General features: G+C 42.3%; 1 protein-coding gene across 2 annotated transcripts in view; it reads left to right on the top strand.

The window, feature by feature from the left end:
- The window catches only part of piezo2b (piezo-type mechanosensitive ion channel component 2b), an 825,142-nt gene extending 799,573 nt beyond the window's left edge, over nucleotides 1–25,569 (top strand). For both annotated transcript variants that reach the window (XM_078215732.1, XM_078215730.1), the window contains 3 exons: nucleotides 9,011–9,090; nucleotides 14,815–15,004; nucleotides 21,400–25,569. In XM_078215732.1, coding sequence (XP_078071858.1) covers nucleotides 9,011–9,090; nucleotides 14,815–15,004; nucleotides 21,400–21,652 — 523 coding nt within the window. In that variant the 3' untranslated portion in view covers nucleotides 21,653–25,569. The remainder of the gene's footprint in view (nucleotides 1–9,010; nucleotides 9,091–14,814; nucleotides 15,005–21,399) is intronic.
- The last annotated feature ends 1,967 nt before the right edge of the window (nucleotides 25,570–27,536 follow it).

Below are 27,536 nucleotides of genomic sequence, written 5' to 3' on the forward strand. Positions count from 1 at the left end.
GATCAAGGATCAAATTTTACATAAAAGTTATTCAAGGAGGTTATGGATAGCTTGGGAGTGAAGCAATTTAAATCAATTGTGTATCATCCATAATCGCAGGGAGCGTTAGAACAGTGGCATTAAGCTTTAAAGACTGAATGGGGAGGGGGGAACATTGAGTTGTTGGGGAAATTAGAAAACCCAAATTAAAGGAGGAGGTAAGAGTGCAGATTAATGATGTGGCAGATGGTTACCAGACAATAAAGGTGAGGGACAGAATAGGTGAATGTCTTTATGCACCAAAGAATTATAAAAGAGTAGGGAAATTTACCAGTAGAACAAAGTTAAAAGCTTTGTATCTAAATGCATGAAGCATTCGGAACAAAATTAATGAGTTAGTGGCGCAAATAGAAACAAAGGGGTATGATTTGGTGGCTAAAAGCAAATTACTGTGGATGCTGGAATCTGAAACCAAAAGAGAAAATGCTGGAAAATCTCAGGTCTGGAAGCATCTGAAAGGAGAGAAAAGAGCTGATGTTTCGAGTTCAGATGACCCTTTGTGAAAACTAGTTGGTTTATGATTTGGTGGCGATTACTGAGACACGGTTACAAGGAGACCAGGTCTGAGAAGTGAATATCTAAGGGGACTCAGCATTTCAGAAAGATGGACTGACAGGAAAAGTAGCTGTTGTAGCTTTGCTGGTGAAGAAAGAAATCAGTGCAGTAATGAAAAATGACATAAGCACAGGAGATCAAGATGTGGAATCTGTCTGGGTAGAAATAGGAAATAGCAAAGGGAAGAAGTACTTGGTTGGAGTAATTTATAGGTCCCTAAGCAGTAGTTCCACAGTGGGGCACAGTATAAAACCAGGAAATACTGGGAGCTTGCGAGAAAGGTACAGAAATGATCATGGGTGATTTTAATATGCAAATAGATTGGAAGAATCAAATTGGCAAGGTTAGCCTGGAGGCCGAGTTCATTGAATGTATTAGAGATTGTTTCTTGGAACAGTATGTTATGGAACCAACCAGGGAGCAGGCTACTCTGGATTTGGTGTTGTGTAATGAGGAGGGATTAATTGGTGACCTCATAGTTAGGGATCCTCTCGGGAGTAGTGATCATAGTATGATAGAATTCAAAATTCTATCATACAATGATAGAAAATGGAGTCCCACACTAGCATTTTGGAATTGAACAAAGAAAATTACATAGGCATGAGGATAGATTTGGTCCAAATAGAGTGGGCAGGAAGGCTAAAAGGGAGGACAGCGGATGCGCAGTGGCAGTTGTTTAAGGAGATACTCAATTCCTCACAACTAAAATATATTCCAGTGAGGAAGAAAGATGGTAAGGGGGGTAAAAAACATCCATGGCTAAACAAGGAGGCCAAGGATAATATAAAGACAAAATCTAACGTATACCATATTGCAAATGCCAGTGACAGGCTGGAAGATTGGGAAACATTCGAACATAAACAAAGGGATACTAAAAAAGTAATAAAAAGAGCTAAGGTAAATTACAAAAGAAAACTAGCGCAAAATATCATAAAGGATAGCAAAAGCTTCTCTTAGTATATAAAAGGGAAGAGAGTCGCAAAGCTGAATGTTGGTCCCTTGGAAGATGAAGCCGGACAGTTAATAGTGGGGAACACTGAAATGGCAAAGTTACTAAATCAAGACTTTGCCTCACTTTTCACGGCGGAGGACACTAGTACCATTCCTATAGGAATGGGCAAGTCGAAGGTAATAGAAAGGGCAGAACTTAGAACAATCAACATCAATAGGGAAAAGGTGCTCGGCAAACTATTGGGATTGAGGACAGACAAGTCCCCCGGGCCTGATGGTCTACATCCTAAGATATTAAAGAAAGTGGTGACAGAGATAGTGGATCCACTGGTTATGATATTCCAAAATCCCCTGGACATGGGAAAGGTTCCAGTGGATTCAAAAAATGCTTTTAATGTAACGCCCTTATTCAAAAAGGGAGGGAGGCAAAATATGGGAAATTACAGAGCAGTTAGTTTAACATCTGTTATTGGGAAAGTGTTAGAATCCATTATCAAGGAAGCAATATCAGGACATTTGGAAAGTCAAAATGCTATCCATCAGCGTGAGCGTGGTTTTATGAAGAGCAGATCTTGTTTGACTGATTTGCTCGTGTTCTTCAAAGTTGTAACAAGCAAAGTGGATAATGGGGATCCTGTAGATGTAGTATATCTGGACTTCTGGAAGGTGTTTGATAAGGTGCCACACAAAAGGTTAAGTCACAAGGTTAGATCACATGGGATTAGGAATAATTTATTATCTTGGATAGGCGACTGTTTTCTGTCCATCAGACAGAGAGTCGGGATAAATGTTTTGTTTTCCCAGATGGCAGGAAGTAACTAGTGGAGTGCCACAGGATTCGGTCCTTGGGCCCCAGCTATTTACAATCTATGTGAACGACTTGGATACAGGGATAGAAGACCCTATAGCCAAATTTGAAGATGACACAAAAATAATCAGGACAGTAAGTTGCAATGAGGGAATAAGAACCTTACAAATGGATATAGATAGGTTAGGAGAGTTGGCCAAAATGTGACAGATGGAGTTTAATGTGGATAAGTGCATTTCCAGTGAGGAAATGTGAATGTAAGTCATGCATTTTGGTCAGAAAAATGGGAAGGCAACTTATTATCTGAATTGGGAGAGCCTTCGTGGTGCTCCAGTGCAGAGGGATCTGGGTGTCCTCATTCATAAGTCACAGAAAAGTAGCAAGCAGGTACAGCAGATAACAAAGAAAGCAAATGGAATGTTGGCATTTGTAGCTAAAGGAAGAGAATTTAAAGGTAAGGAAATATTGTTGCAACTATACAAGGCATTAGTGAGACTGCACCTGGAGTATTGTGCACAGTTTTGGTCCCCTTATTTGAGGAAAGATGTGGCATTGGAGGCAGTTTAGAGGAGGTTCACTAGATGATTCCATAGATGAGGGGTTTGTTGTATGAAGAGCGATTAAACAGTTTAGGCCTATACTCTCTAGAATTTAGAAGAATGAGTGGAGATCAAATTGAGGTATACAAGATGATAAAAGGTATGGATAAAGTAAGCGTGGGGCAGATGCTTCCTCTTGTGGGGCATTCTAGGACGAGAGGTCTTAGAATAAGGGATAGCAAACTTAAAACAGAATTGAGGAGAAACTACTTCCCCAAAGGGTTGCAAATCTGTGGAATTCACTACCCTAAAGTGCGGTGGATGCTGGGAGTGACTAAATTTAAGGAGGAGTTAAACAGATTTTTAATTGGTAATGGGTTGTGGGGAGAAGACAGAAAAATGGGGATGAGGAGAATATCAGCCATGATCGAAAGGCAGAGCAGACTCAATAGGCCGAATGGCCTAATTCTGCTCCTATATCTTATGAACTTATAAGACCATGTTGATGACCTATAGTCAGCAATATCCAATAAAGGAATTTCATTTGTACTTTTCGCAATTAGTGATGCATCAAATGAATCAAAAAAATTCAGTCCCTCTGAATTGATTTTTGGCCATGAGATAAGAGGACCACTTAAGATTGTCAGCGTTCCAAGACTACATTATTGGACTATGTGAAGTTTTAGAGAAAGATTGAATAGAGCAGGTGAGTTGGCTAGACAGTGGCACAGCATGTGATGAAAAAAGAAATGGATAAGGATCAAAAATTTATCGTTTTGGTAATGGGGAGAAAGTATTTGGACTATTAACAGTGGTAGGTGAACCATTAAAAGCAAGGTTTAGCAGGCTTTATCAAATCAAAACAGCTAATTGAGTGAGGTGAATTATTTGATAAGGCTGCTAGATAGAAGGAAGATTCACAGAGTGTGCCATGTTAATATGTTCAAACGGTATCTTGATAAGGAAGGAAAGCAAAAAAAGGATGTGTTCGTTGTTACAACTCAGAGTGAAGAAACAAATCCAGTGAAGCAGTTGAGACTGCCTCATTGAATGTTTTTAAGACAAATATAGATATATTTTTGAACAGTAAAGGAATTAAGGGTTATGGTGAGCAGGTGGGTAAGCGGAGCTGAGTCCACGAAAAGATCAGCCATGATCTTATTGAATGGTGGAGCAGGCTCGAGGAACCAGATGACCTACCCCTGCTCCTAGTTATGTTCTTATGTTCAGATGATTCTGAATTTGACAATCCTCTAATTAAATTGGACAATGATGAAGTAATCAAAAATTGGGACAATTTACTGGGTTACCTTCCAGAGGAAAATCAAAATGATTGGAAAGAGTTATTGCAATCACAGAGCTATATGTGGGAACAAATAGGAAAGTACTAAAGTAATTGTGCATGATGCAGATGTAGAAAATGCTATTCAAATTGAGCAATATCCGTATAGGCTTAATCCACTCAAGTTGGCACAGGTTCAGAAGTTGAAGTTGACACTTGCTCGGTCTGAGATGCAGCAGCTGAAAGTCTTGATCAAACACTATGAAGGGCTGGTCGATTGTGACAAACCTCAGTTAATGAAGAGGCAAATGAGGGCAATGTAAAACTGGTGAAGGCAAAGAAGGAGGACAAGTTATTTGACAATGATGCAAATAAAGAAAATGAGCAGGTGAGAAGACAGGTGGAAGAAAAATTGATTGATCTGAAGCCTGTTCCTGAGTTGTTGAAATTAACTGAGCATAAACTGCAGTTCTGTCAACAGCAGCTTGTCATCTATGAAAGGAAAAATGTAGATAAGTCAGTAGTCATGTGTGATCTCAAGATGGAGATTGAGGAGCAGAAGCATTTTACTACTGCAGACAGAAGAAAAGGACAACGAGACTGTTTGATGAAACTGTACCATCATTCCTAATGAATTGCTGGGATAATGAATCCATACAGCTTGCACGGACATGGATACCCAGAGAAACAGCACTGTTCATAGCTGATGTTCGAGCAAATTACAGTGGTGTTCACAATAGCATAACTGCTGCAATGATCACTAAAACCATAATTAAATCCTGACACCAAAGAAGCCAATCTGTTATATATCTTTTCCAAAGAATGTGCAGAGAATGACAAAGATCCAGAACAAACTTATCACTTAATAAACTATATTGGAACAGAAAGATATACTTCTATTTTCACAAACCAAGATTGTCCAATTTATATTTTCCAAGGTAGAGAAGAATAAAAAGGCTATCCAACCGTTTCAGAATTGAGGGTTGTGTTGTAATTGAAAATCCGCTAGTACAGGCCAAGGCTGCAGATAAAAAAGAAAATCATAATGCACAGCTAAAAATGTGAGTTTAGAGAGAATTTTGCAACAGAAAGTGGAGTTGGATTCGCTGACAGAGGAACTAAGGCCAGTTAACATAGGGGACTGGGATAAAGTGACCCTTCTGGATGGCCCTGAACACAGATGTGAAGTTGAGAAAACATGCAAAGGGACTGGTTGTCTTTGACAAAGTCTGTGAGCAGCTCAACCTTCTGCAAAGATTGCTTCGATTCGACATTTCAGGACTCTGAAAATCAAAAGGACTGGTTGGACTCAACAAAGGAAATTACAAAGCAAATCTGAATTGTTTTGCGCCAGTTTGCATTCTGTGTAAAGTTTTATCTTCCGGATCCTGCCCAGCTCTCTGAGGACATTAACAAAATTAATTTGCAATTATGGCAACAGAACCAAACTCAGACTCAGAATCAAAACAGGATCGAAAACAGAAGACCTCTGAAAAGAGGAGGAAGCAGCTGAACAACCTACCCCTTATCATAGAAATCATAGAAACCCTACAGTGCAGAAGGAGGCCATTCGGCCCATCGAGTCTGCACCGACCACAATCCTACCCAGGCCCTACCCCCACATATTTTACCCGCTAATCCCTCTAACCTACACATCCCAGGACTCTAAGGGACAATTTTTTTAACCTGGCCAATCAACCTAACCCGCACATCTTTGGACTGTGGGAGGAAACCAGAGCACCCGGAGGAAACCCACGCAGACACGAGGAGAATGTGCAAACTCCACACAGACAGTCCTTAAACTATGAGCTCTTGATTTGATCTGATTTGATTTATTATTGTCACATGTATTGGGATACAGTGGAAAGTATTGTTTCTTTCGTGCTATACAGACACGACATACTATTCATAGAGTACATAGAGGAGAAGGAAAGGAGAGAATATAATGCTGCAGTCACAGATAGAGTGAAGAGAAATATATGGTAGGTTCATTCAAAAATCTGATGGCAGCAGGGAAGAAACTGTTCTTGAGTTGGTTGGTACGTGTTATCAGACCTTTTGTATTTTCCTGACACAAGAAGGTGGAAGAGAGTATGTATGGGATGCATGAGGTCCTTGATTATGTTGGCTGCTTTTTCGAGGCAGCAGGAAAAGTAGACAGTCAATGGATGAGAGGCTGGTTTGCGTGATGGATTGGGCTACGTTCACAACCCTTTGTAGTTTCTTGTGGTCTTGGTCAGAGCAGGAGCCATACCAAGCTGTGATACATCTGGAAAGGATGCTTTCTATCGTGCATTTGTAGAGCCATCCAGATTCGAAATGCTGACTCTGTTCTCCTTCCACAGATGCTGTTAGACCTGCTGAGATTTTCAGCATTTTCTGTTTTTGTTTCAGATCCCAGCATCCACAGTAATTTGCTTCTATTTTACTGAGACAATGTATCTTTATCAAAATAGTGCCATGGGAACTTTTGCAGACAGAACAGCTGAGGCCTCAAATTAACATTTCAATTAACCTGAAAGGTGGCATGGGCATCTCTTCCTTAATAGTGCACTGGACTGTCAGTCTACATCTTGTGCCCAAGTTACTTGAATGGGACTTTAATACACAACTTGCTGCCTCCAACTGCTGCAGTAAAGCTCACGGGCTGCAATTCTCCCAAAAAGGTTCTAAGTGCTGAATTCGCGGAAAAACTGGTGTAAATCATGATTATTTTTTCAATGGGAGTTCACATTAGACTCTCCCACACTCTGCAATGCAGAGGCCACAATCATGAATCTCATTAAATTTCAAGGGGCGAGGCCTATTCAGAGTGGCCCCGAGCTGTCAGAACAAAGAACAAAGAATAGTACAGCACAGGAAACGGGCCCTTTGGCCCTCCAAGCCTGTGCCGCTCCTTGGTCCAACTAGACCAATCGTTTGTATCCCTCCATTCCCAGGCTGCTCATGTGACTATCCAGGTAAGTCTTAAACGATGTCAGCGTGTCTGTCTCCACCACCCTACTTGGCAGTGCATTCCAGGCCCCCACCACCCTCTGTGTAAAAAAAATCCCTCTAATATCTGAGTTATACCTCGCCCCTCTCACCTTGAGCCCGTGACCCCTCGTGATCGTCACTTCTGATCTGGGGAGAAAGCTTCCCACCGTTCACCCTATCTATCCCCTTCATAATCTTGTACACCTCTATTAGACCTCCCCTCATTCTCCGTCTTTCCAGGGAGAACAACCCCAGTTTACCCAATCTCCTCATAGCTAAGACCCTCCATACCAGGCAACATCCTGGTAAACCTTCTCTGCACTCTCTCTCTAACGCCTCCACGTCCTTCTGGTAGTGCGGTGACCAGAACTGGACGCAGTACTCCAAATGTGGCCTAACCAGCGTTCTCGTTTCAGCCTCTCATTTGCTGGCCAGCTCAATCACTGGCCAGCCCAGGACCCCCACAAACCCCCAATGGCCGGATCGCAGCCCCCCCGTCCATTCACGGGCTAGCTGACCTCCCTGCCCCGGCCCAGAGCACTCCGATCTCTGTTTACCCCCCCCCCCCCAGCACACCCCAATCTCTGGATTCCCTCTAGCCCTGACCGATCCCATGCAGAGTGGAAGCGAAACCCCCCCTGATCGCCCCTAAGCCTGCCCCACCCCCTTGGCACTGCCCCATGACCGGTGAACAGAGCCAATGTGCCCCTTGGGCATGGACACTTTGCCCCTTGGGCAGTGCCAGGGGGCACAGGCTGGCACTGCCATGGTTCCCATGCCCAGGGGGCACCACACCCCAGCCTCCCGAGCCCCTGGGTTGCCCCAATTGCCCCCCCCCTTCATTCCACCCCAACAGTGTCGTCCCACTAGTTCCTGAAAGTGGGGCGCTAGTCTGAACCCCACTGGAGTGAAATACTTCTGACAGGGTGGGAGATGCTAGCGGGCCTGGAGAATTCAGCCCTGGGCTCGCTAATCACATTAAAAAGAAATGTAAAATATATTAAAATGACTTATCTGCTGTTCCCGCCAGTTTCTAGTGTGGTTCCGATGGCGCCAGACGTCCAGCGCTGAGAGATGTGTGCACATCGGGAACACATGCGTGAATCCCGCAAATCGGCCGACACGCAATTCTCCTGGCCCACTGCGCTAAAGAATTAGTGCGGTGGGATGGGAGAATTGCCCCCAGTCTTTACAGAAGTGGGACTGCTTATACTGGGGTCAAAATTTCTCACCATGCTTTTAAAACACAATTTTTCAAAATATTCTCAACTCATTCTGAGGATGAAGGACTTTTATCTTGTGAAGAAAGTTTGAACAGATTGGGCCAACACCGACTGGAGTTCAGAAAAATGAGAGGCACTCTTATTGAAACATATATCTTGAGGAAACATATTAGGTTGGATACAAGGAGGATGTTTCCTTTTGTGGGGGAGACTAGAACGAGGGGAAGAGTTCGACAATAAGTGGTCTCCATTTTAAGACCGAGATGAGGAGAGATTTTTTTCTCGGGGTTGTTAGATTCTAGAATTCCCTTCCATGAATTTATTCAAGACTGAGTTAGATAGACAAGATAGTCAAGGATATGACGACAGACAAGAAAGTGGATTTGAGGCCGCAACCAGATCAACTATGATCTTATAAAATGGCAGAGCAGGCTCAATGGACCTAATCCAGTTCCTAAATCCTATGTTCCTTTCATTAATTTGTTGGTCAATTAACTCACCAAATAGACTTGCACACTGCACCCACTGCTGGTAAATGGGGCACTGTGGAAATTCATGGCCATTATTTAGTTCATTAGGAAGCAAGAGTGTTCTTCTTGTATTTCATAAACTATTAAAAAATGTTCTTCTTTTACAGAAAACTTGAAAAAATATTTCCAAGCTATATTAGAGCTCCCTCTGGTTCGGAAACAAAACCTGTGAAACAGCTTTATAAAAGTAAGTGTGCATGTGCTTCATGAACACATGAATATGTGAATCCAATGACACATTGGATATGAATAACTGAATAAATAACACTTGAAACTAAATTACTGGTGGGAATTTGCTCAAAGCTGTTCCCAATTCACCTCCATAATTTCTCTAGAAATACAACACCCACCCTGTTTATCCATTTGGATGAGGTTTCTTCCACTTCTGGGTAAATTACAAAAAAACATTATAAATAGGTGCTGGAGTAGCCCATATAGGTCCCAAAGCCTACTCTGCCAATCAGTAAGATTGTGGTTAATTTTTGACCGTAACTCCATTTTCCTACCTTGGCCGGAATTCTCCCAAAAATTCTAAGTGTCGAATTCCCGTGAAAACTACAGTAATTTGCACTCTTTTTTTTTCAGTGGGAGTTCAGAGAAGAATCTCCCACATTCTGTGCACTGCAGAGGTCACGAGCATGTATATCATTATGGAACTGAGGGCGGGGCCTTTGTCAGCTGGAGAGGCTGACAGCATGGCGCTGATTGGGCCACTGCATATGTGCCAATCTGTCAGTGCCGAGATCGGCGCATATGCAGTGGCCCCGTACTGCCAGCCTCTTGATCGCTGGCCCCCCAACCATTCCCAGGCCAGCCCTAAGCCCACCCTGATTTCCAGTCCCTGTTTTCTACCTCCCACCCACCCCTGATTGCTGGACTCCCTCCTTCCTCCATCGATCCTGTCTGCAGAGTGGCAGCGGGAACCCCACCCTCACCGAATTGCCCTGCAGGTCCCGCCCCTTCGCACTGCCCCATGCCTGATGGGCAATGCCAAGGCGCCCCATGGACATTGTAATTTTCCCCTTGGGCAATGCCAGCACATGCCCCCCCCCCGCCCCGGGTGCCAATGCCCAGGGGCATCCCCCACCCCCGCTGTCTGACCCTCTGGGGGGCCCCGAATGTCCCCCCTTCACTCCAGTGGGGTTGGGCCACTAGTTCCCTGAAAGTGGGGCGCTACTGTAATCCCCACTGGAATGAACCTCTGGCGGTGGGTGAGGGGGGGTGGGGGGGAGAGATGCAAGCAGGCCCAGAGATTTCAGTCCTGGGCCTGCTAATCTCATTAAAATTATATTCAAATAAGTATTCAAATAATTCCCCCCCCCCCCCCCCCCCCCCCGATTTCCAGTGCGGAGCTGACACTGCCGGAAATCCGGCGCTGGGAGACGCTATCACAGCGGGAACCCATGCGCGAACCCCGTGAATCACCAACACAAGAATCTTCCGGCCCGCTGCGCTAATTTGTTAACGCAGCGACATGGGAGAATCGCGGCCCTTATTTTCATATCCATTAATTCTCTCATTGAAACTTGTATCCATCTCAGTCTTGAATATACTTGATGACTGAGTATCCACAACCCTCTAGAGTGGAGAATTCTGAAGATTCACAACTGTCCAAATAAATAATAATTCCGAATGTCAGCCTTCAACGACCAACTGCTAATTTTGAGAAGACGACATTAATTCTAGACTCTCTAGCCATCGAAAAGAACCTCTCAACAATTACCCTCTCAAGCCCCTGAAGAATATTCTACATTTTACTGAGATCACCTCACATTCTTCTAAACTCTGGAGAATGTACATCCATTCCACTCAATCTCACAGTAGTGAGGCAGGAGCAGTTCTGAGGAAATAACCAATCAATGTTTCAATTCTGTTGAAATTTGACTCTAAAATAACATCTGTTATTACTGTTCAAAATACGTCTAGTTCCTCTTAAAAATCGTGCCCCGTCAAACATCACATCTTGGAATTGGTCCATTATCCAAGCACATTTTCAGATGTAACAAAAATTCTATTATTTTGTATGTAATTTTTTAAAATGCCATCATGTATATTATTCTGTCTTGACTATGTTGAAATCAAAACTCTCTGTACCTTCCAATGCTCAAACTCCCATCTTTACCAGGCCCACAAAATATTGCATTTATTTTGTAATTCATTCTGGAGGTTTGAATATCACTGTCAAACAGCTTTATTGACTATCCCCATTAGCCTTAGAAAGTGGTGATAGTTGTAGGACTGTTGCAATCCACAAAGTGGTTGTTTTCTTATCAGTTTGTGATTCTAAGCAACTTACGAGGCTGAACACAGTAAAACATGACAGGTGGAGTAAAAGTAGGCTACTTGCCCCTTCGCGCCTGCTCCAGCATTTGATAAGATTGTGCCTGATCTGATTTTGGTCTCAACTCCACTCGCTGTCTGCTCCCCATAACTCTTACAATCATAGAATGCCAAAGGGGGCCATTCAGCCCATTGAGCCTGCACCGACAATAATCCCACCCAGGTCATATTCCTGTAACCCCACACATTTACCCTGTAAATTACCTTAACACTAAGGGGCAATTTAGCATGGCCAATCCACCTAACCTACACATCTTTGGAGTGTGGGAGGAAACCCACACAGACATGGGGAGAACATGCAAACTCCACACAGACAGTCACCCAAGGCCAGGATTGAACCCAGGTCCCTGGCGCTGTGAGGCAGTAGTGCTAACTGTGCTGCCCATTTTGCTGATCAAAATTCTATCTAACTCAGCCTTGAATATATTCAATGACCCAGCCTCCACTGCTCTTTGGGAAAGAGAATTCCCAAAAACACTCTGAGAGGAAAAACTTCTCCTTATCTCGGTCTTAAATGAAAGGCACCTCATTTTTGCCCACAAGGGGAAACATCCTCTCTGCATGTACTCTAATGAGTCCACTCAGAATCCTATGTTTCTATAAGCTGATCTCTCATTTTTCTAAACTCCAATATATAGACTCAATCTGCTCAAACTTTCCTCATAAGATAGCCCTTCATAGAGTCATAGAGATTTACAGCATGGAAACAGGCCTTTCAGCCCAACTTGTCCATGCCGCCCTTATTTTTTAACCACAAAGCCAATCCTAATGCGTTCAGCCCATATCCCTCTATACCCATCATACCTATGTAACTGTCTAAATGCTTTTTAAAAGACAAAATTGTACCCGCCTCTACTACTACCTCTGACAGCTTGTTCCAGTCAATCACCACCCTCTGTGGAAAAAATTGCCCCTCTGGACACTTTTGTATCTCTTCCCTCTTACCTTAAACCTATGCCCTCTAATTTTAGACTCCCCTACCTTTGGGAAAAGATATTGTATATCTAGCTGATCTATGCCCCTCATTATTAAAGACCTCTATAAGATCACCTTTAAGCCTCCTACGCTCCAGGGAAAAAAGTTCCAGCTATCCAGCCTCTCCTTATAACTCAAACCATCAAGTTCCGGTAGCATCCTAGTAAATCTTTTCTGCACTCTTTCTTGTTTAATAATATCCTTTCTATAATAGGGTGACCAGAACTGTACACAGTATTCCAAGTGTGGTCTTGCTCATGTCTTGTACAATTTCAACAAGACGTCCCAACTCCTGTATTCAATGTTATGACCAATGAAACCAAGCATGCTGAATGCCTTCTTCACCACTCTGCCCACCTGTGACTCCACTTTCAAGGAGCTATGAACATGTACCCCTAAATCTCTTTGTTCTATAACTCTCCCCAACGCCATACCATTAACTGAGTAAGTCCTGCCCTGGTTCGATCGACTAAAATGCATTACTCACATTTATCTAAATTAAACTCCATCTACCATTCATCCGCCAAATGGCCCAATTGATCAAGGTCCCGTTGCAATCCTAAATAATCTTCTTCACTGTCCACTATGCCGCCAATCTTGGTGTCATCTGCAAACTTACTAACCATGCCTACTAAATTCTCATCCAAATCATTAATATAAATGACAAAAACAGTGGACCCAGTACCAATCCCTGAGGCACACCACTGGTCACAGGCCTCCAGTTTGAAAAACAACCCTCTACAACCACCCTCTGTCTTCTGTTGTCAAGCCAATTTTGTATCCAATTGGCTACCTTACCTGGATCCCATGAGATTTATCTTATGCAACAAGCTATCATGCGATACCTTGTCAAAGACCTTGCTAATGTCCATGTAGACGACATCAACTCCACTGCCTTCATCTATCCTCTTGGTTACCCCTTTGAAAAACTCAGTCAGATTTGTGAGACATGATTTTCCACTCAAAGCCATGCTGACTGCCTCTAATCAGTCCTTGTGTCTCTAAATGCCTGTAGATCCTATGTCTCAGAATACCTTCTAACAATTTGCCACTACAGGTGTTAGACTCACCAGTATGTAATTCCCAGGCTTTTCCCTGCAGCCCTTCTTAAACAAAGGCACAACATTTGCCACCCTCCAGTCTTTGGACTCCTCACCTGTGGCTGTCAATGATTCAAATATCTCTGCTAGGGGACCCGCAATTTCCTCCCTAGCCTCCCACAACGTCCTGGGATATACTTCATCAGGTCCCAGGGATTTATCTACCTTGATGCGCTTTAAGATTTCCAGCACCTCCTTCTCTGTAATATGTACACTCCTCAAGACATCATTATTTATTTCCCCAAGTTTCCTAACATCCATGCCTTTCTCAACAGTAAATACCGATGAGAAGTGTTCATTTAGGATCTCACCCATCTCTTGTGGATCCGCATATAGACGACCTTGTTGATCCTTAAGAGGCCCTACTCTCTCCCTCGTTACTCTTTTGGCCTTTGGTAGATAAGGCATAATTCTCCTTTGCCTTATCTGCCAAAGCAATTTTGTGTCCCCTTTTTGCCCTCCTGATTTCCCTCTTAACTCTACTCCTACATCTCTATACTCTTCAAGGAATCCACTTGATCCCAGCTGCCTATGCATGTCATATGCTTCCTCCTTCTTGACCAGGCCTTCAAGATCCCAAGTTCATCTCAAGAATCAATTGAGTGAACTTTCCCTAAACTACTTCCAAAGAAGTTAAATCCTTTCTTAAATAAGGTGACCAAAACTGTACACAATACTCCAGATTAGTATAAGTAAGACCCTGCACAGCTGCAGCAACACATCCCTACTTTTATACTTAATTTCCCTTGTAATAAACACCAACATTTAATTCGCCTTCCTTACTGCATCTGCATTCCAACTTTTTCTGAATCATGTAAGGCCACCTAGATCAGAGTTCTGCAATCTCTATATATTTAAATAAAATTCTACTTTTCTGTTCTTTCTGCTGAAGTGGACAAGTTGATAGTTTCCCATTTTATACTCCATCAGCCAAGATTTTTGCCCAATCTTAGGGGTTTCTGAATTTCTGAACTCGTATGGTCTTTTTTATGTTGGCGGCACAGTGGTTAGCACTGCTGCCTCACATCACCAGGGACCCAGGTTCAATTCCTGGCTTGGGTCACTGTCTGTGCAGAGTCTGCACGTTCTCCCCGTGTCTGCGTGGGCTTCCTCCAGATACCCCAGTTTCTTCCCACAGTCCAAAAAGACGTGCTGGTCAGGTACATTGGCCATGCTAAATTCTCCCTCAGTGTACCCGAACAGGCACCGGAGTGTGGTGACTAGGGGAATTTCACAGTAAATTCATTGCCGTTAATATAACCCTACTTGTGACGGTAATAAATAAAATTTAACTTAAATTGCAGTCTTCAAGCTTTTAAATCCAAGCTTGATGTTGCCTTATCCTTAATTTATCTGAAGTTTTAATTATACATTTTATTAATTATTTATTGCAGAATTTTTTTCCCATTTTAAAATTTGGGGGCATTCTGAAGTATATTATTGATGAAAATGTGTACCTTTTTCAATATAATGTTTCTTATATGTTTATCCAATAGATGACGCTGACTACTGTGAACTTGTTGTAAGACTTCAGAAAAAAGACAACCGTACAGGACAAATTCAGGAATGGTGGACTGTTAATCAGACTGAAAAGTTCAACAGATATGATGATAAAGAAAGCTTAGAAATTATTGTATTCAGTGATAAAGTTAGCCCACCTAGCCTTGGGTTTCTTGCTGGTTATGGGTAAGAAAATACTTTTACTTTGTTTACAGTTATTTGATGTTTGTTACAAACCATCAGTTAATGATGGCATCAAATTTCTTTCCTTTCTTCACATGTACACCTTTATTATGTTGTAACTGTATTGAAAAAATTAAGGAAATATACGTTTCCATATGGATACTTTTACCCCATTATTGTGCTCAGCAGCATCCCAAAGACATAAAATGGCCTGGGCTGGGCTGGGATGGGTTGTGCTGCTGGTCACTTCTGGAGCATCCTGTAGGCTATTGGCATAGGTATGCCATGTATGCATTGGTGCTATGAGCAGAGGTTTGTTGGTCAATTTCATACACAAAGTTGAAACTTCAGCCATGCATGCCCACTGAATGTCTGTGCTGATCACACAGCTAACTAGGCATCCAACCACATAAGGGACCACCATGCCCTCCAAATTATATTATTTAAAGAACCAGACATCCAAATTTCAGGTGAGGTGTTTTTGACTTACTTATGCTATTGCAAAGTTGGTAGAAATTCTGTGGCGTGTTAAGACCCAGGCCAAAGACTCAAGTGTTTTATGAAGTTAGCCTAGACCCTAAGCTTTACATTTGATTTTGGCATTGGTTTCAGTCCAGGGACACTCCAAATGTTTCACCAGAGGGTTTTTATCAAACAAAGTTTATTAAAGGCCACAGTTAAAATATAACAAAAAGAATTAGTATAACTTTTACCAATTACAAGACTTAAACATGATCCAGTTTAACTCCTAACTGCCAGCTATTTCTGTTGTTCTAAGTTAAACACCATCCCAGAGACACACACCCTTCTTCTGACTTAACACAAACACAATTATGCTTGTGTGATGCTGGATTTTCAGTATTGTAACACCTATGGACAGAAATACAGGCTAAATGTTTGCAGAGAAGGATATTTCCTCAAAACAGCCAAACTTAATGAAATAAACTTAATATCTGACGACTTCCAGTCTTCAGACTCCAGAGAGAGGAAAAACTGCTGTTTCTCTCGCAGCTTCTGAAAATGAAACTAAAATTCAAATGCTCTGTGAAAAATAGCTGTCCTTAGTCACATGACATAACCTGTCAATCATCCCCAAATCAAGTGCCACTCAGCAATCCCAAGGGACCATTAAAACCACAGAACACTGCATTCATCCAGATTAAAAATAAACATGATGTCAATTGCACAGCTTCAGTAACAATGAAAGACATTGGCTGCAGACACGGTATCGACAAATTGCCAAGGACTGCAGAAACATCCTGCAGAGAAACATGATTAAAATACATTTCTTTCTGATTTGATTTATTATTGTCACATGTATTTACAGTGAAAAGTATTGTTTCTTGCACGCTATACAGACAAAGCATACCGTTCATAGAGAAGGAAATGAAAGAGTGCAGAATATAGTGTTACAGTCATAGCTAGGATGTAGAGAAAAATCAACTTAATGCAAGGTAAAGGCACATTATCATTGCAGGCTTGTTTTTGAAGGTCTATTGAGAGGTCATTCATCCATTCAGGCAGGGAAGAGGATTTTGCCACCTGTTTGTAAAAGGAATGGGGATTATTGTTGCAATACCTCTGTATTTGCCACAACACTAACAAATGGAGCAGAGGTTGAATAGAGGGGAAGCTCTGTGAAGTCGGAGGATGAGAAGGACTCTTCCCAGAAGTCACGACCCATCATGTGTTTTCCGAGAACATTTATCTGAGCCAGGAACAATGTCAGAGGTGACTCAGATTCACTAAGGACGTGGTTACATGACTGTGCCACCTTCTTGCCTTTATAGGACGGGGCATAGAGTATAAAAGTTGGGGTCTGATGTTGCAGATGTATAGAACGTTGGTTCGGCCGCATTTGGAATACTGCGTCCAGTTCTGGTCGCCACACTACCAGAAGGACGTGGAGGCTTTGGAGAGAGTACAGAGGAGGTTTACCAGGATGTTGCCTGGTATGGAGGGGCTTGGTTATGAGGAGAGATTGGGGAAACTGGGGTTGTTCTCCTTGGAAAGACGGAGGATGAGGGGAGACTTAATAGAGGTGTATAAAATTATGAAAGGCATAGATAGGGTGAACGGTGGGAAGCTTTTCCCCGGGTCGGTGGTGACGTTCACGAGGGGTCATAGGTTCAAGGTGAAGGGGGGGAGGTTTAACACAGATATCAGAAGGACATATTTCACACAGAGGGTCGTGGGGGCCTGGAATGTGTTGCCGGGCAAGGTGGTGGAGGCGGACACACTGGGAACGTTTAAGACTTATCTAGACAGCTATATGAACGGAGTGGGAATGGAGGGATACAAAAGAGTGGTCTAGTTTGGACCAGGGAGCGGCGCGGGCTAATTGTTCCTGGTTTCTCGTTTCAAGGCTTCATTCTATGATCATCTTGCTGGTGCCAGTACAGAGTGAGACTACGGATAGTTGGGAACCTGTCTCGGGGGCAGGGAATTCATATGGTGTTCGTGGAAGTGGAAATGACTAGGGTTGGGAAGCATTTTCCGATCGGGGCCATTGTGATCTCCTGGACTCGTTTCGATCGCCTCAGGGGGTCGGAGAGGAATTTCCAAGATTTTTTTTCCCCATATTGGCCCTGGGGTTTTTCACTCTGGATTTTCGCCTCTCCCTGGAGATCACATGGTCTGGAATGGGGGGGTGGGGGTAAGTTAATAGGTTGTAATGAACAAAGCATCGTAGCTGTGAGGGACAGCTCGGTGGATAGGATATTGGTATGTAGATAGGCTGGAAAATTGGGCGGGGATCCTGGATTCAGGATTCAATCCTGGACCGGGGAGCGGCGCGGGCTTGGAGGGCCGAAGGGCCTGTTCCTGTGCTGTATTGTTCTTTGTTCTTGTTCTTTTGCGCTACCTGGAGTCTCACACTGGGACCAAGGAAGGCACTGTCAGTGGTCAGACAGGTCACTGTGGCAGTAAGCTTCTACGCGAGCAGGTCTTTCTGGACAGGAGTAGCCAATGGTCCAATATCTCCCAGTACACTGTCTGGTGACAAATCCAGGAGTTGATATGCCTATGTGTCAAGAGCAATGATTACATTGTGTTCTGCTTAAGGTGTAAGACACAGGGTGAGGGAGTCGCATGCAATTACAAGGATAACGGGATTCCTGATTGTGCAGGAAGCCATTGACTGCATGTACATGGTTAAGGGCCATGTCAACAGTGCAAGATAAACAAAGCAAAAAAAAGCTACCTTTCTGTCAGTGTGCAATTGGTGTGCTACCATACACAATACGTCATATTAGTGAATGCTCACAACCCTAATCAGGGGAGATGGTGGCATCATGGCAATGTACTGTACTAGTTATTCAGAGGCCTAGACTAATGCTTTGGAGACATGGCTTCTCTTTCTGTGTTTTTGGATAAAAATGGACAGGTTACTTTTTGTGGCTTTTATTGTAGAATCGTGGCCAAAGGTTTTATCATTTTAGATAAATGATGAGATGGGGAATAGGGGAACCATGGTGACAAAGGGAAATGGTAGAATGGTGTCAAGCTACAGTGTTATTGCAGCTGTACTCATCTGGGCCAGTGGCGAGTATTCCATCACACTCCTGATTTGTTCCCTGTAAATTATGGAGAGGCTTTTGGGAGGCAGGTGGTGAGTTACTTGCTGCAGGATTCCTAGCCTCTGACCTGCTCTTGTAACCATAGTATTTCTATGGCTCGTCCAGTTCAGTTTCTGGTCAATGGTAACCTCCAGGAGTTTGATAGTGGAGGATTCAGTGATGGTAATTCCATTGAATATCAGGTGGTGATGGTTAGATTCTCTCTTGTTGGAGATGATAATTGCCTGGCACTTGTGTGGCACAAATGTTACTTGCTACTTGTCAGCTGAAGCCTAAATATTGTTCAGGTCCTGCAGCAATTTATATGGACTGTTTCAGTATCTGAGGAGTCATGAATTGTGCTGAACATGGTGCGAACATCCCCAGTTGTGACCTTATGATGAAAAGGAAGGTCATTGATGAAGCAAATGAACATGTTTGGTCCTAGGACACTGCCCTGAGGAACTTGTTTGTTATGCCTCTCACAGCTGGATCGCTGGAGGAATTTAGAGGCAACAAAGAATGGCTGTGATGCTTTAAAGTGTGTGAGGGTGAGGAAGAGTATTTGAATTAGGCAAGAGTTTTGAGTGCTCAAAACTGTTGATGGGTGAGTGACAGGGTTTTTAAAAATTCATTTATGGAATTTGGGCGTCGCTGGCTAGGCCAGTATTTATTGCCCATCTCTTGTTGCCTTGAGAAGGTGGTGCTGAGCTGGGTGGAAGTGGTGTGGCACATTGAGCAGCGTGAGAGATTGGTGGTGCAGTGGGTATGGGATGATCGTTGAAGTGATATTGACTGACCACTCCCATGCGATCGTTAAACTTTCCTCTTACAGTGTTGTCAGGTCCTTAAGGCCAGGCACCAGGGGTGGGATTTTCCAACCGTGCTCACCCCGAAACCAGAAAATCCTGCCTGAGGTTAACCGATCTTTCCGTGGTCCGCCCCTCACCTGCTCCGTCCGATTCCTGTGGCAGGTGGAACGGGAAAATTCGCCCCCCAGGTGTTCAGCTCTGGCCACCTGCTCCCATTCAGAGAAGTCTGTGACAGAACCTTAGAAGAGAAAAATGTTCGGGTGCAGCTGAGGTATCCCCCCAGGAGGGGGAGAGCTAGGGAAACCAAAGCCAGAGCTCCCTGGATGATGAAAGGAGAAGAGTAAGATGAAGTCCATGGAAAAAAAGGGGTAGTGGCAACATGGGTACAAGAACATAAGAATTAGGAGCAGGAGTAAACCATACAGCCTGTCAAGCCTGCTCTACCATTTAATATGATCATGGCTGATCTTGGGTTTCAGCTTCATTTTCCCACCTGCTCGTCATATCTCTTAATTCTCTCAGAGACCAAAACTCTGTCTGAGTAGAGAATTACAAAGATTCACAGCCCTTTGAGTGAAGTAATTTTTTCTTATCTCTAAATGATTGGCTTCTTATCCCGAGACTGTGCCTCCGTATTTTACTCACCAATTGACAGAAACAATCTATCTGCATCTACCCTATCAAGCTCCCTCAGAATTTTGTAGGTTTCAATGAGATCACCCCCTTATTCCTCTAGACTCCAGGGAATATAATCCAGTTTACTTAGTCTTTCATCACAGTACAATCCCTCAGCCCATGGACCAATCTACTGAACCTTTGCTCTAACCCTCCAACGCAAGTAAATCCTTTCTTAAATGTGGAGACCAAAATTGAACAGAGTACTCCACATGTGGTCTCACCAAACCCCTTCTTTATTCTTGTACTCCAAATCCCTTGCAATACAGGCCAGTGTCTGAGTTACAGGAACAGAAGAATTGTGTGTTTTTTGAACAGGAGGATGGTATAATATGGTGTTCTCAAGGGGTTGGTATGAAGACCACTGTTTCTATTTATGGCCTAAGCTTGGATGTATGAAGCACAATTTCAAAACTTGCCGATGTCATAAAACCAGAAAGTATTGCAAATTTGGAGGAGGAAAGTACAAGACTTCAAAATGACATAGATAGGTTGATGGAATGGCCAAACATGTGGCAGGTGAAATTTTTAAAAATTCATTTGTGAGTTGTAGGTGTCGCTTGCTAGGTCAGCACTTAATGCCCATCCATAATTGTCCTTGAGAAGAGAGTGAATCACTGCATTCCATGTGGAATAGATACATCCACAGTGCTGTTAGGGAGAGAGTTTCAGCATTTTGGTCCAACAACAGTGAAGGAACAGCGATATATTTCCAAGTCAAGGTTGTGAGTGGTTCAAGGGGAATCTCTAGGTAGAGATGTTCCCATGGGAACTGCCCTTATCCTTCTTGATGGTAGTGATTGTGGGTTTGAAAGGTGATGTCTGAGAAGCCTTGGTTCGTTCTCATGGTTCATCATGTAGATGGTACACACTGCTGCCATTGTGCCTCGGTGGAGTGTGAAGTGGTACATTTTGCTAGGAAAAACATGAAGAGACAATGTACAGTAACGAGCATAGCAGGTGCAAGAACATGAACGTCTGGGGGTATGTGTGCACAAATTATTGAAGGTGATAGAGCATTTGAGAAAGTGGTTAAAAAGATTTAAGGGGTCGTAGGCTTTATAAATGAAGGTGTGAAGTGACCTCATCAGATGGCCAATATCGCAGTGGAAACCTCAGATAGGCATTAGGACAATTATTCATCCTAATACAAAGGCACAAACATTTATGATAGGTGTGGCCATTAATAAAGAATTAAAAAAAGGCATGCAATGTGGCAAGTGATTTGGCAATGGTTGCTTAACATCCTAAACAGCCAAATTTCTGGGCTCTGATCTTTTTTCAATATAGGGAAATAATTTTTGCTGAATTTCCTTTATCATAATTTTTTCATGCTGTTTTCATTACTTTTCAGTATTGTGGGTCTGTATGCATCAGTTGTGCTGGTCATTGGAAAGTTTGTACGCGAGTTCTTCAGTGGGATCTCTCATGACATCATGTTTGAAGAGCTGCCAAACGTGGATCGAATTTTGAAGTTATGTACAGATATCTTCCTGGTTCGAGAGACTGGAGAACTTGAATTGGAAGAGGATCTGTTTGCCAAGCTCATCTTTTTGTATAGATCACCAGAAACTATGATCAAATGGACACGTGAAAAAACAAAGTGAAAGCTTCTGCTGGTGTGGATGTAAAAGGTTTTTTTAAAATAAAAAAAAGCACAATATCACTGAAAAGCCGAGCTTATCAGTTAGATGACAGCAGCTTTTCCTTATGGAGCCCAGGCAGTTGCACGTTCCTTAAGTCCTCTCTGCCTACAGTCTCTCCGCTGATACGAAAGGCTGGTGCTTGTTCTAACATTCAGCATCAGTTATGGAAATGATTGTGTTGCAACTGAATCCAGTTTCTTTCTATTTTTAGTCAGCCAAAATCAGGACTTCCGAAATGCTTATGTTCCTTGCAGGTATCAACTGTATCAATCCTTTATATTTCTTCATGCAATGCAATGGTTTTGTGCCATGTAATCTGCTGTCATTATCAACCAGTCACAGAGGAACAAGGCCTGGAGTGATTCAATATTGACAAGGACATCACCAATGAATAAGAATTCTTGGATATCACAGGTGATGCAAGCGTATACTGACTGTCCTGAGCAAGGAAAATAATTTGACTATCTGTTTTGAATGCCTTATTTTATTTGTACAGTCAATAGAAAAGTATGACCATGTCAGTAATCTTTCTCAGGAAAAAAGTTCATTTATCAAAAGGCTTGTGTGTCTTCTATAACTTCATTATATTATAAAAACAATGTGGGTACACAATATTGCAATACAATCAAAAATACTCCATCTTGAGCAAATGTTTTTCCAAGATGAAAGACCCCTGGTGATATCGGTGAAAGTACTTGAAACTAAAAGTCAGCAAAGTGTTCAGAATTTACTTGAACCTTTGAAATGCAAAGCCTTCAACTGTTTTTATTTATTTGATTCAACCAAAGGCAACACTACTCTTGCTTGATGTTCCCATAGTTTCATCAGTTTACTTTCATGATGGGAGAAAAATAATAACTGTCTTTCCTCTTATCTGATTTTTCCACCTCTCTGAGACATCTATCCTTTCATCTACGACATTTGTCAGCTGAGAGCTTGGGCAATTGACTGCCATGTCTCTGCCTGTAGTGGTCTTTAACAAATCTTTTAAAAGTACATAAGAGCCCGGGGCCACTCATCTCTGATTTTGTTTTTGTTGGGATTCATTTATTTTCATCCACTGCCCATCAGCTGTGAAAGCCTAACCAATATCAAGAACTTATTTGTGGGAGTCGAGGGGCACAACTGTGTCACCCATTCTTGTGTTACAGAAGGTTGGAATAACCATATCATGGGTCCCATCTGTTATTGTGTCTCATGCCCATTATTGTGCAACTAACATTTTAGATGGACAAAAATATTTTCTGTTCATACAGAATAGAAGAAAATGCCCAAATGAGATCCAAATGGTTTGGTTGGATTTTGCTCTACTTAAAACACATGTGCATTTAAATTTTATTTCCATGCCTAATGATCAACAAATATGCACAACAGTCGCATGATCAGGTTCCAGAGCGAATAAATTGCTATCTTTTTATTCTAAATTGAACTTTAGAGGTAACAGTGCTGAGCACAGTATGTAGAATATGAAATAACGAGTCAAAATAAAAGGAAGTTATGTAACCATTCAATATTGCATAATATTTTGACAACCTGGATTGCCTGCTAGAAAATATGGACTTCTGCATTGAAGCAGATCTGTTTGACGTAAATTTTGATTCTTTTTCTATATATTTCCACATGCAAATTGCTTTTGCTACAATTGTTGAAGTACCTACAGTCCTATGACAGGCCAAAATATCAACCTGACGGATCTTAATGTTTATTTTTATTGACTTACCAAAATGCAAACATGTTGAATTTGATTTAGAAATTGAGAGATATTTCTAAGGGTTATGACATTGTCAATAGGCATGATCGTAGCACAGTCATTGGACCTTCAACTTATTTGAAAAACCCTACTAAAAATGAATCCGTTGTTACAGCAAGGATCATTGCAATATAATGTTGCAGTGTATAATTGTAGAAATTTTAATTGGTTGTGCTTCTCAAAAGATTACCACTGACTCAATTACTTGAAATGGTCAGTTCTCAAGATGACCATTCTGTTTCATATATATTGTATTTAGATAAACCAGTTGGTTTCACAACTAGTACAAGCTTGTATCGTTAAGTCATTATTAATAATGCAAAGCAGGGATTAAAATTTACCTTTCTCATTGGTAGATTTTCTTCTTAATGATCTAATTCAGTGGCTGATGAATTTTTTCTGTAACTTGTTACACAATCCCAAGACAGCCCATTTGTTAAAACTTACAGGGCTCAATAGATTGTGTGTTTACAGTGGCATACTGATGAACTTGATTTGATTTGATTTATTGTCACATGTATTGATATACAGTGAAAAGTATTGTTTCTTGCACGCTATACAGGCAAAGCATTACCATTCATAGAGAAGGAAACGAGAGAGTGCAGGCTGTAGTGTTACAGTCATAGCTAGGGTGTAGAGAAAGACCAACTTAATTCAAGGTAGATCCATTCAAAAGTCTGACAGCAGCAGGGAAGAAGCTGTTCTTGAGTTGGTTGGTATGTGACTTCAGACTTTTGTATCTTTTTTCCCGACGGAAGAAGGTGGGAGAGAGAATGACTGGGATGCGTGAGGTCCTTAATTATACTGGCTGCTTTGCCGAGGCAGCGAGAAGTGTAGACAGAGTTAATGGATGGGAGGCTGATTTGCATGATGGATTAGGCTACAATTGCGACCTTTTGTAGTTCCTTGCGGTCTTTGGCAGAGCAGGAGCCATACCAAGCTGTGATACAACCAGAAAGAATGTTTTCGATGGTGCATCTGTAAAAGTTGGTGAGAGTCGTAGCTGACATGCCAAATTTCCTTAGTCTTCTGAGAAAGTAGAGGCGTTGGTGGGCTTTCTTAACTATAGTGTCGGTATGAGGGGACCAGGACAGGTTGTTGGTGATCTGGACACCTAAAAACTTGAAGCTCTCGACCCTTTCTGCTTCATCCCCATTGATGTAGACAGGGGCACGTTCTCCTGAAGTCGATGACAATCTCTTTCGTTTTGTTGACATTGATTATTTATTTAAACAATGTTGCAGTCCAGGTTTAATCACATAGAAACAAAATGCCTGCTTTCGTGTTTTCATGAAGACCTGGACAGAATTTCTCGGTAATAATCTGCATATGAAGAAAAGTGGTGAATAATTGACCCTATGATCCTGAAAGTTATTATGAAGGTAGTCTGGAGACTACTATGAATTTCAAACACTGCTGACAGAGGGTTAAAACTGACAGAAAGAGAAGCTAAGTAAACCTGCAAAATTCTTTTAATCTGCGATATTACAGTCATGGTAACCCTTTAACATTTTATAAACTCAAAGCAAGAGTGAATGTTCATATCCAAATATTCTAAAGATTTTTCATCTTTTGAAAGGAATTAATAGCAATTCCTGCTGCTTGGAAGGCGATGGGGGGTGGGGGGGGGGGGTGGTTGTGGGGTAGTGGAGGGAGCGGTGAAACTATTGCTTTAATTTGATTTTCTGTAATTACCTTAACCATGTATATTGGAATGAAATAGCTATTTTCAACCTCCTTGTTGACAGTGCAGCTGCATGTTCCAACCCCCTCCACCATGTGCACTGTCTTGGATGATTTTAAAATGAATATTTCTGAAGATGAATTATAGCAGTTTGAGCAACCAAGTTTTGTATGACACAGGAGTTATGTTATTCCACAGTAGATTTCAATATTACAATGTGTGTTAATATGTATTTATATTTCAAGTTTATTCATAAACTTCTGGAATAGTTATAGAAAATATGCAATAAGCTTTGCTTCTAGTTGGGTTACTCTGGTTTTCCTCTGAACAAGATGCTGTCTACCAGACCCACGCGATTCTGACCCTGCTGTAACAGGAAATATGTCCCTGTTTTATATTTGTTTCTAAGACATCTCACTAAGTGATGAACATTTTCAATAAAATTTCTTGAAAAATTGATTTTCTCTTACCATTAGATTTGTAAAGTCTAAAAATGGCCAGGGGCTTTCATCCCAAGTTGCTTTGGATGCATTTTCTTTGTTGCAGACTCTGTCTTAAACCACAGATATCTGGAAATTTCAAGAATTACAACCTCAATGTCCCTTAATATTCCAGGTCAGAACTGCCATGAGTGATCATTCTCGTTATTTAAAAATCTAAACGTTTGTAAGGTGTGTTTAAATGATAATGTGAAATTATCAGTCCTGATATCTCTGATCAAGATAATTTGTACATACTACATACCACCTTATATAATCACTGTTTGTTTCCCTGAGAAGGTAATTAGTGATGGGCAATAAATATTTGGCTTGTCAGCGATGATTGTATCCCATTAAATATTTTTTTTTGAAAAGCAGTGTTGAGAACTGTTGAGTGGCTTAATGTAAGCTCACTGCCTGGTCTCCTGGATTGACACCATAATTTATCCTCTCAATTATAGGGTGGAATACTCCATGTGGGGACACAAGGAAACCTAGGGACTTGACATAGGTAGCCACTGCCACCCCACAAAAACACAACCCGCCCACATCCCCCACTGACAGTGAGTGGAATTCCACTCACTGAAACTTAGCCCAACCCTCCTGGGACTGCAGAGAGCCTGCAGAAGACACCTCCTGCTCCCCAAAATCTTGATACAACCCTCAGACCAGGTAGGTGTTTCTTGTCCAGTTCAAGCAGAAGGCTGATTATGAATATGAAGTTACAATCTCTGGGACAGCCAATGTGTGCACAGCAAAAAGCAATGTAATGACCAAATTGTAATGTCCTAGCTATATTGGGGGTTGTGGGTTTAACAGCAAGAAAAGATGAGAGTTGGATACTGAAATTCAAACTAACACAATAGAATCCCTACAGTACAGAAAGAGGCCATTCGGCCCATCGAGTCTGCACCGACCACAATCCCACCCAGGCCCTACCCCCATATCCCTACATATTTTACCCACTAATCTCTCTAACCTACGCATCTCATGACACTAAGGGGCAATTTTTTAGCATGGCCAATCAACCGAACCCGCACATCTTTGGACTGTGGGAGGAAACCAGAGCACCCAGAGGAAACCCACGCAGGCACGAGGAGAATGTGCAAACTCCACACAGACAGTGACCCGAGCCAGGAATCGAACCCAGGTCCCTGGAGCTGTGAAGCAGCAGTGCTAACCACTGTGCTACCATGCCACCCATTTTATTGAAAGAAATGGTCTCTGCACTGCAGAATACAAAACTGAAACAACTAATAGCATCACCATCAAATCACAGTGACACCGTGGTTAACAGTGCTGCCTCAGTGTTAGGGACCTGGGTTCGATTCCCGGCTTGGGTCATTGTCTGTGTGGAGTCTGTACGTTTTCCCCGTGTCTGCATGGGTTTCCACCAGGGTGCTCCAGTTTCCTCCCACAGTCTGAAAGACGTGCTGGTTAGGTGCATTGGCCGTGCTAAGTTCTCAGGCACCTGAGTGTGGCGACTAGGGGATTTTCACAGTAACTTCATTGCAGCGTTAATGTAAACCTACTCGTGACTAATAAATAAACTTTAACTTTGAATCATGTTATCAGCTCTTAAAGCAACCTGCACAACCCTTTTAAATATATAACATCCCTTCCCTTTTACTTCTGTGGTCCTGATAACAAATTACTATGACTCATTATTATCATTCATTTGTAGGACACGGGCATCGCTGGCTGGGCAGCATTTATTACCCATTCCGAGTTGCCCGAAGACAGTTGAGAGTCAAGCACATTGCTATGGCTCTGGAGTCACATGTAGACCAGACCAGGTGAGGATGACAGATTTCCTTCCCTAAAGGACATAGAAACTAGAAGCAGGAGCTGGCCATTTGGCCCTTTCAACTTGCTCTGCCATTCATTTTGATCATGCCTGATCACCGAATTCAATATACTGATCCCCCCTTC

Source organism: Mustelus asterias, chromosome 7, assembly GCF_964213995.1.
Source record: "Mustelus asterias chromosome 7, sMusAst1.hap1.1, whole genome shotgun sequence".
Classification (NCBI taxonomy): Eukaryota; Metazoa; Chordata; class Chondrichthyes; order Carcharhiniformes; family Triakidae; genus Mustelus; species Mustelus asterias.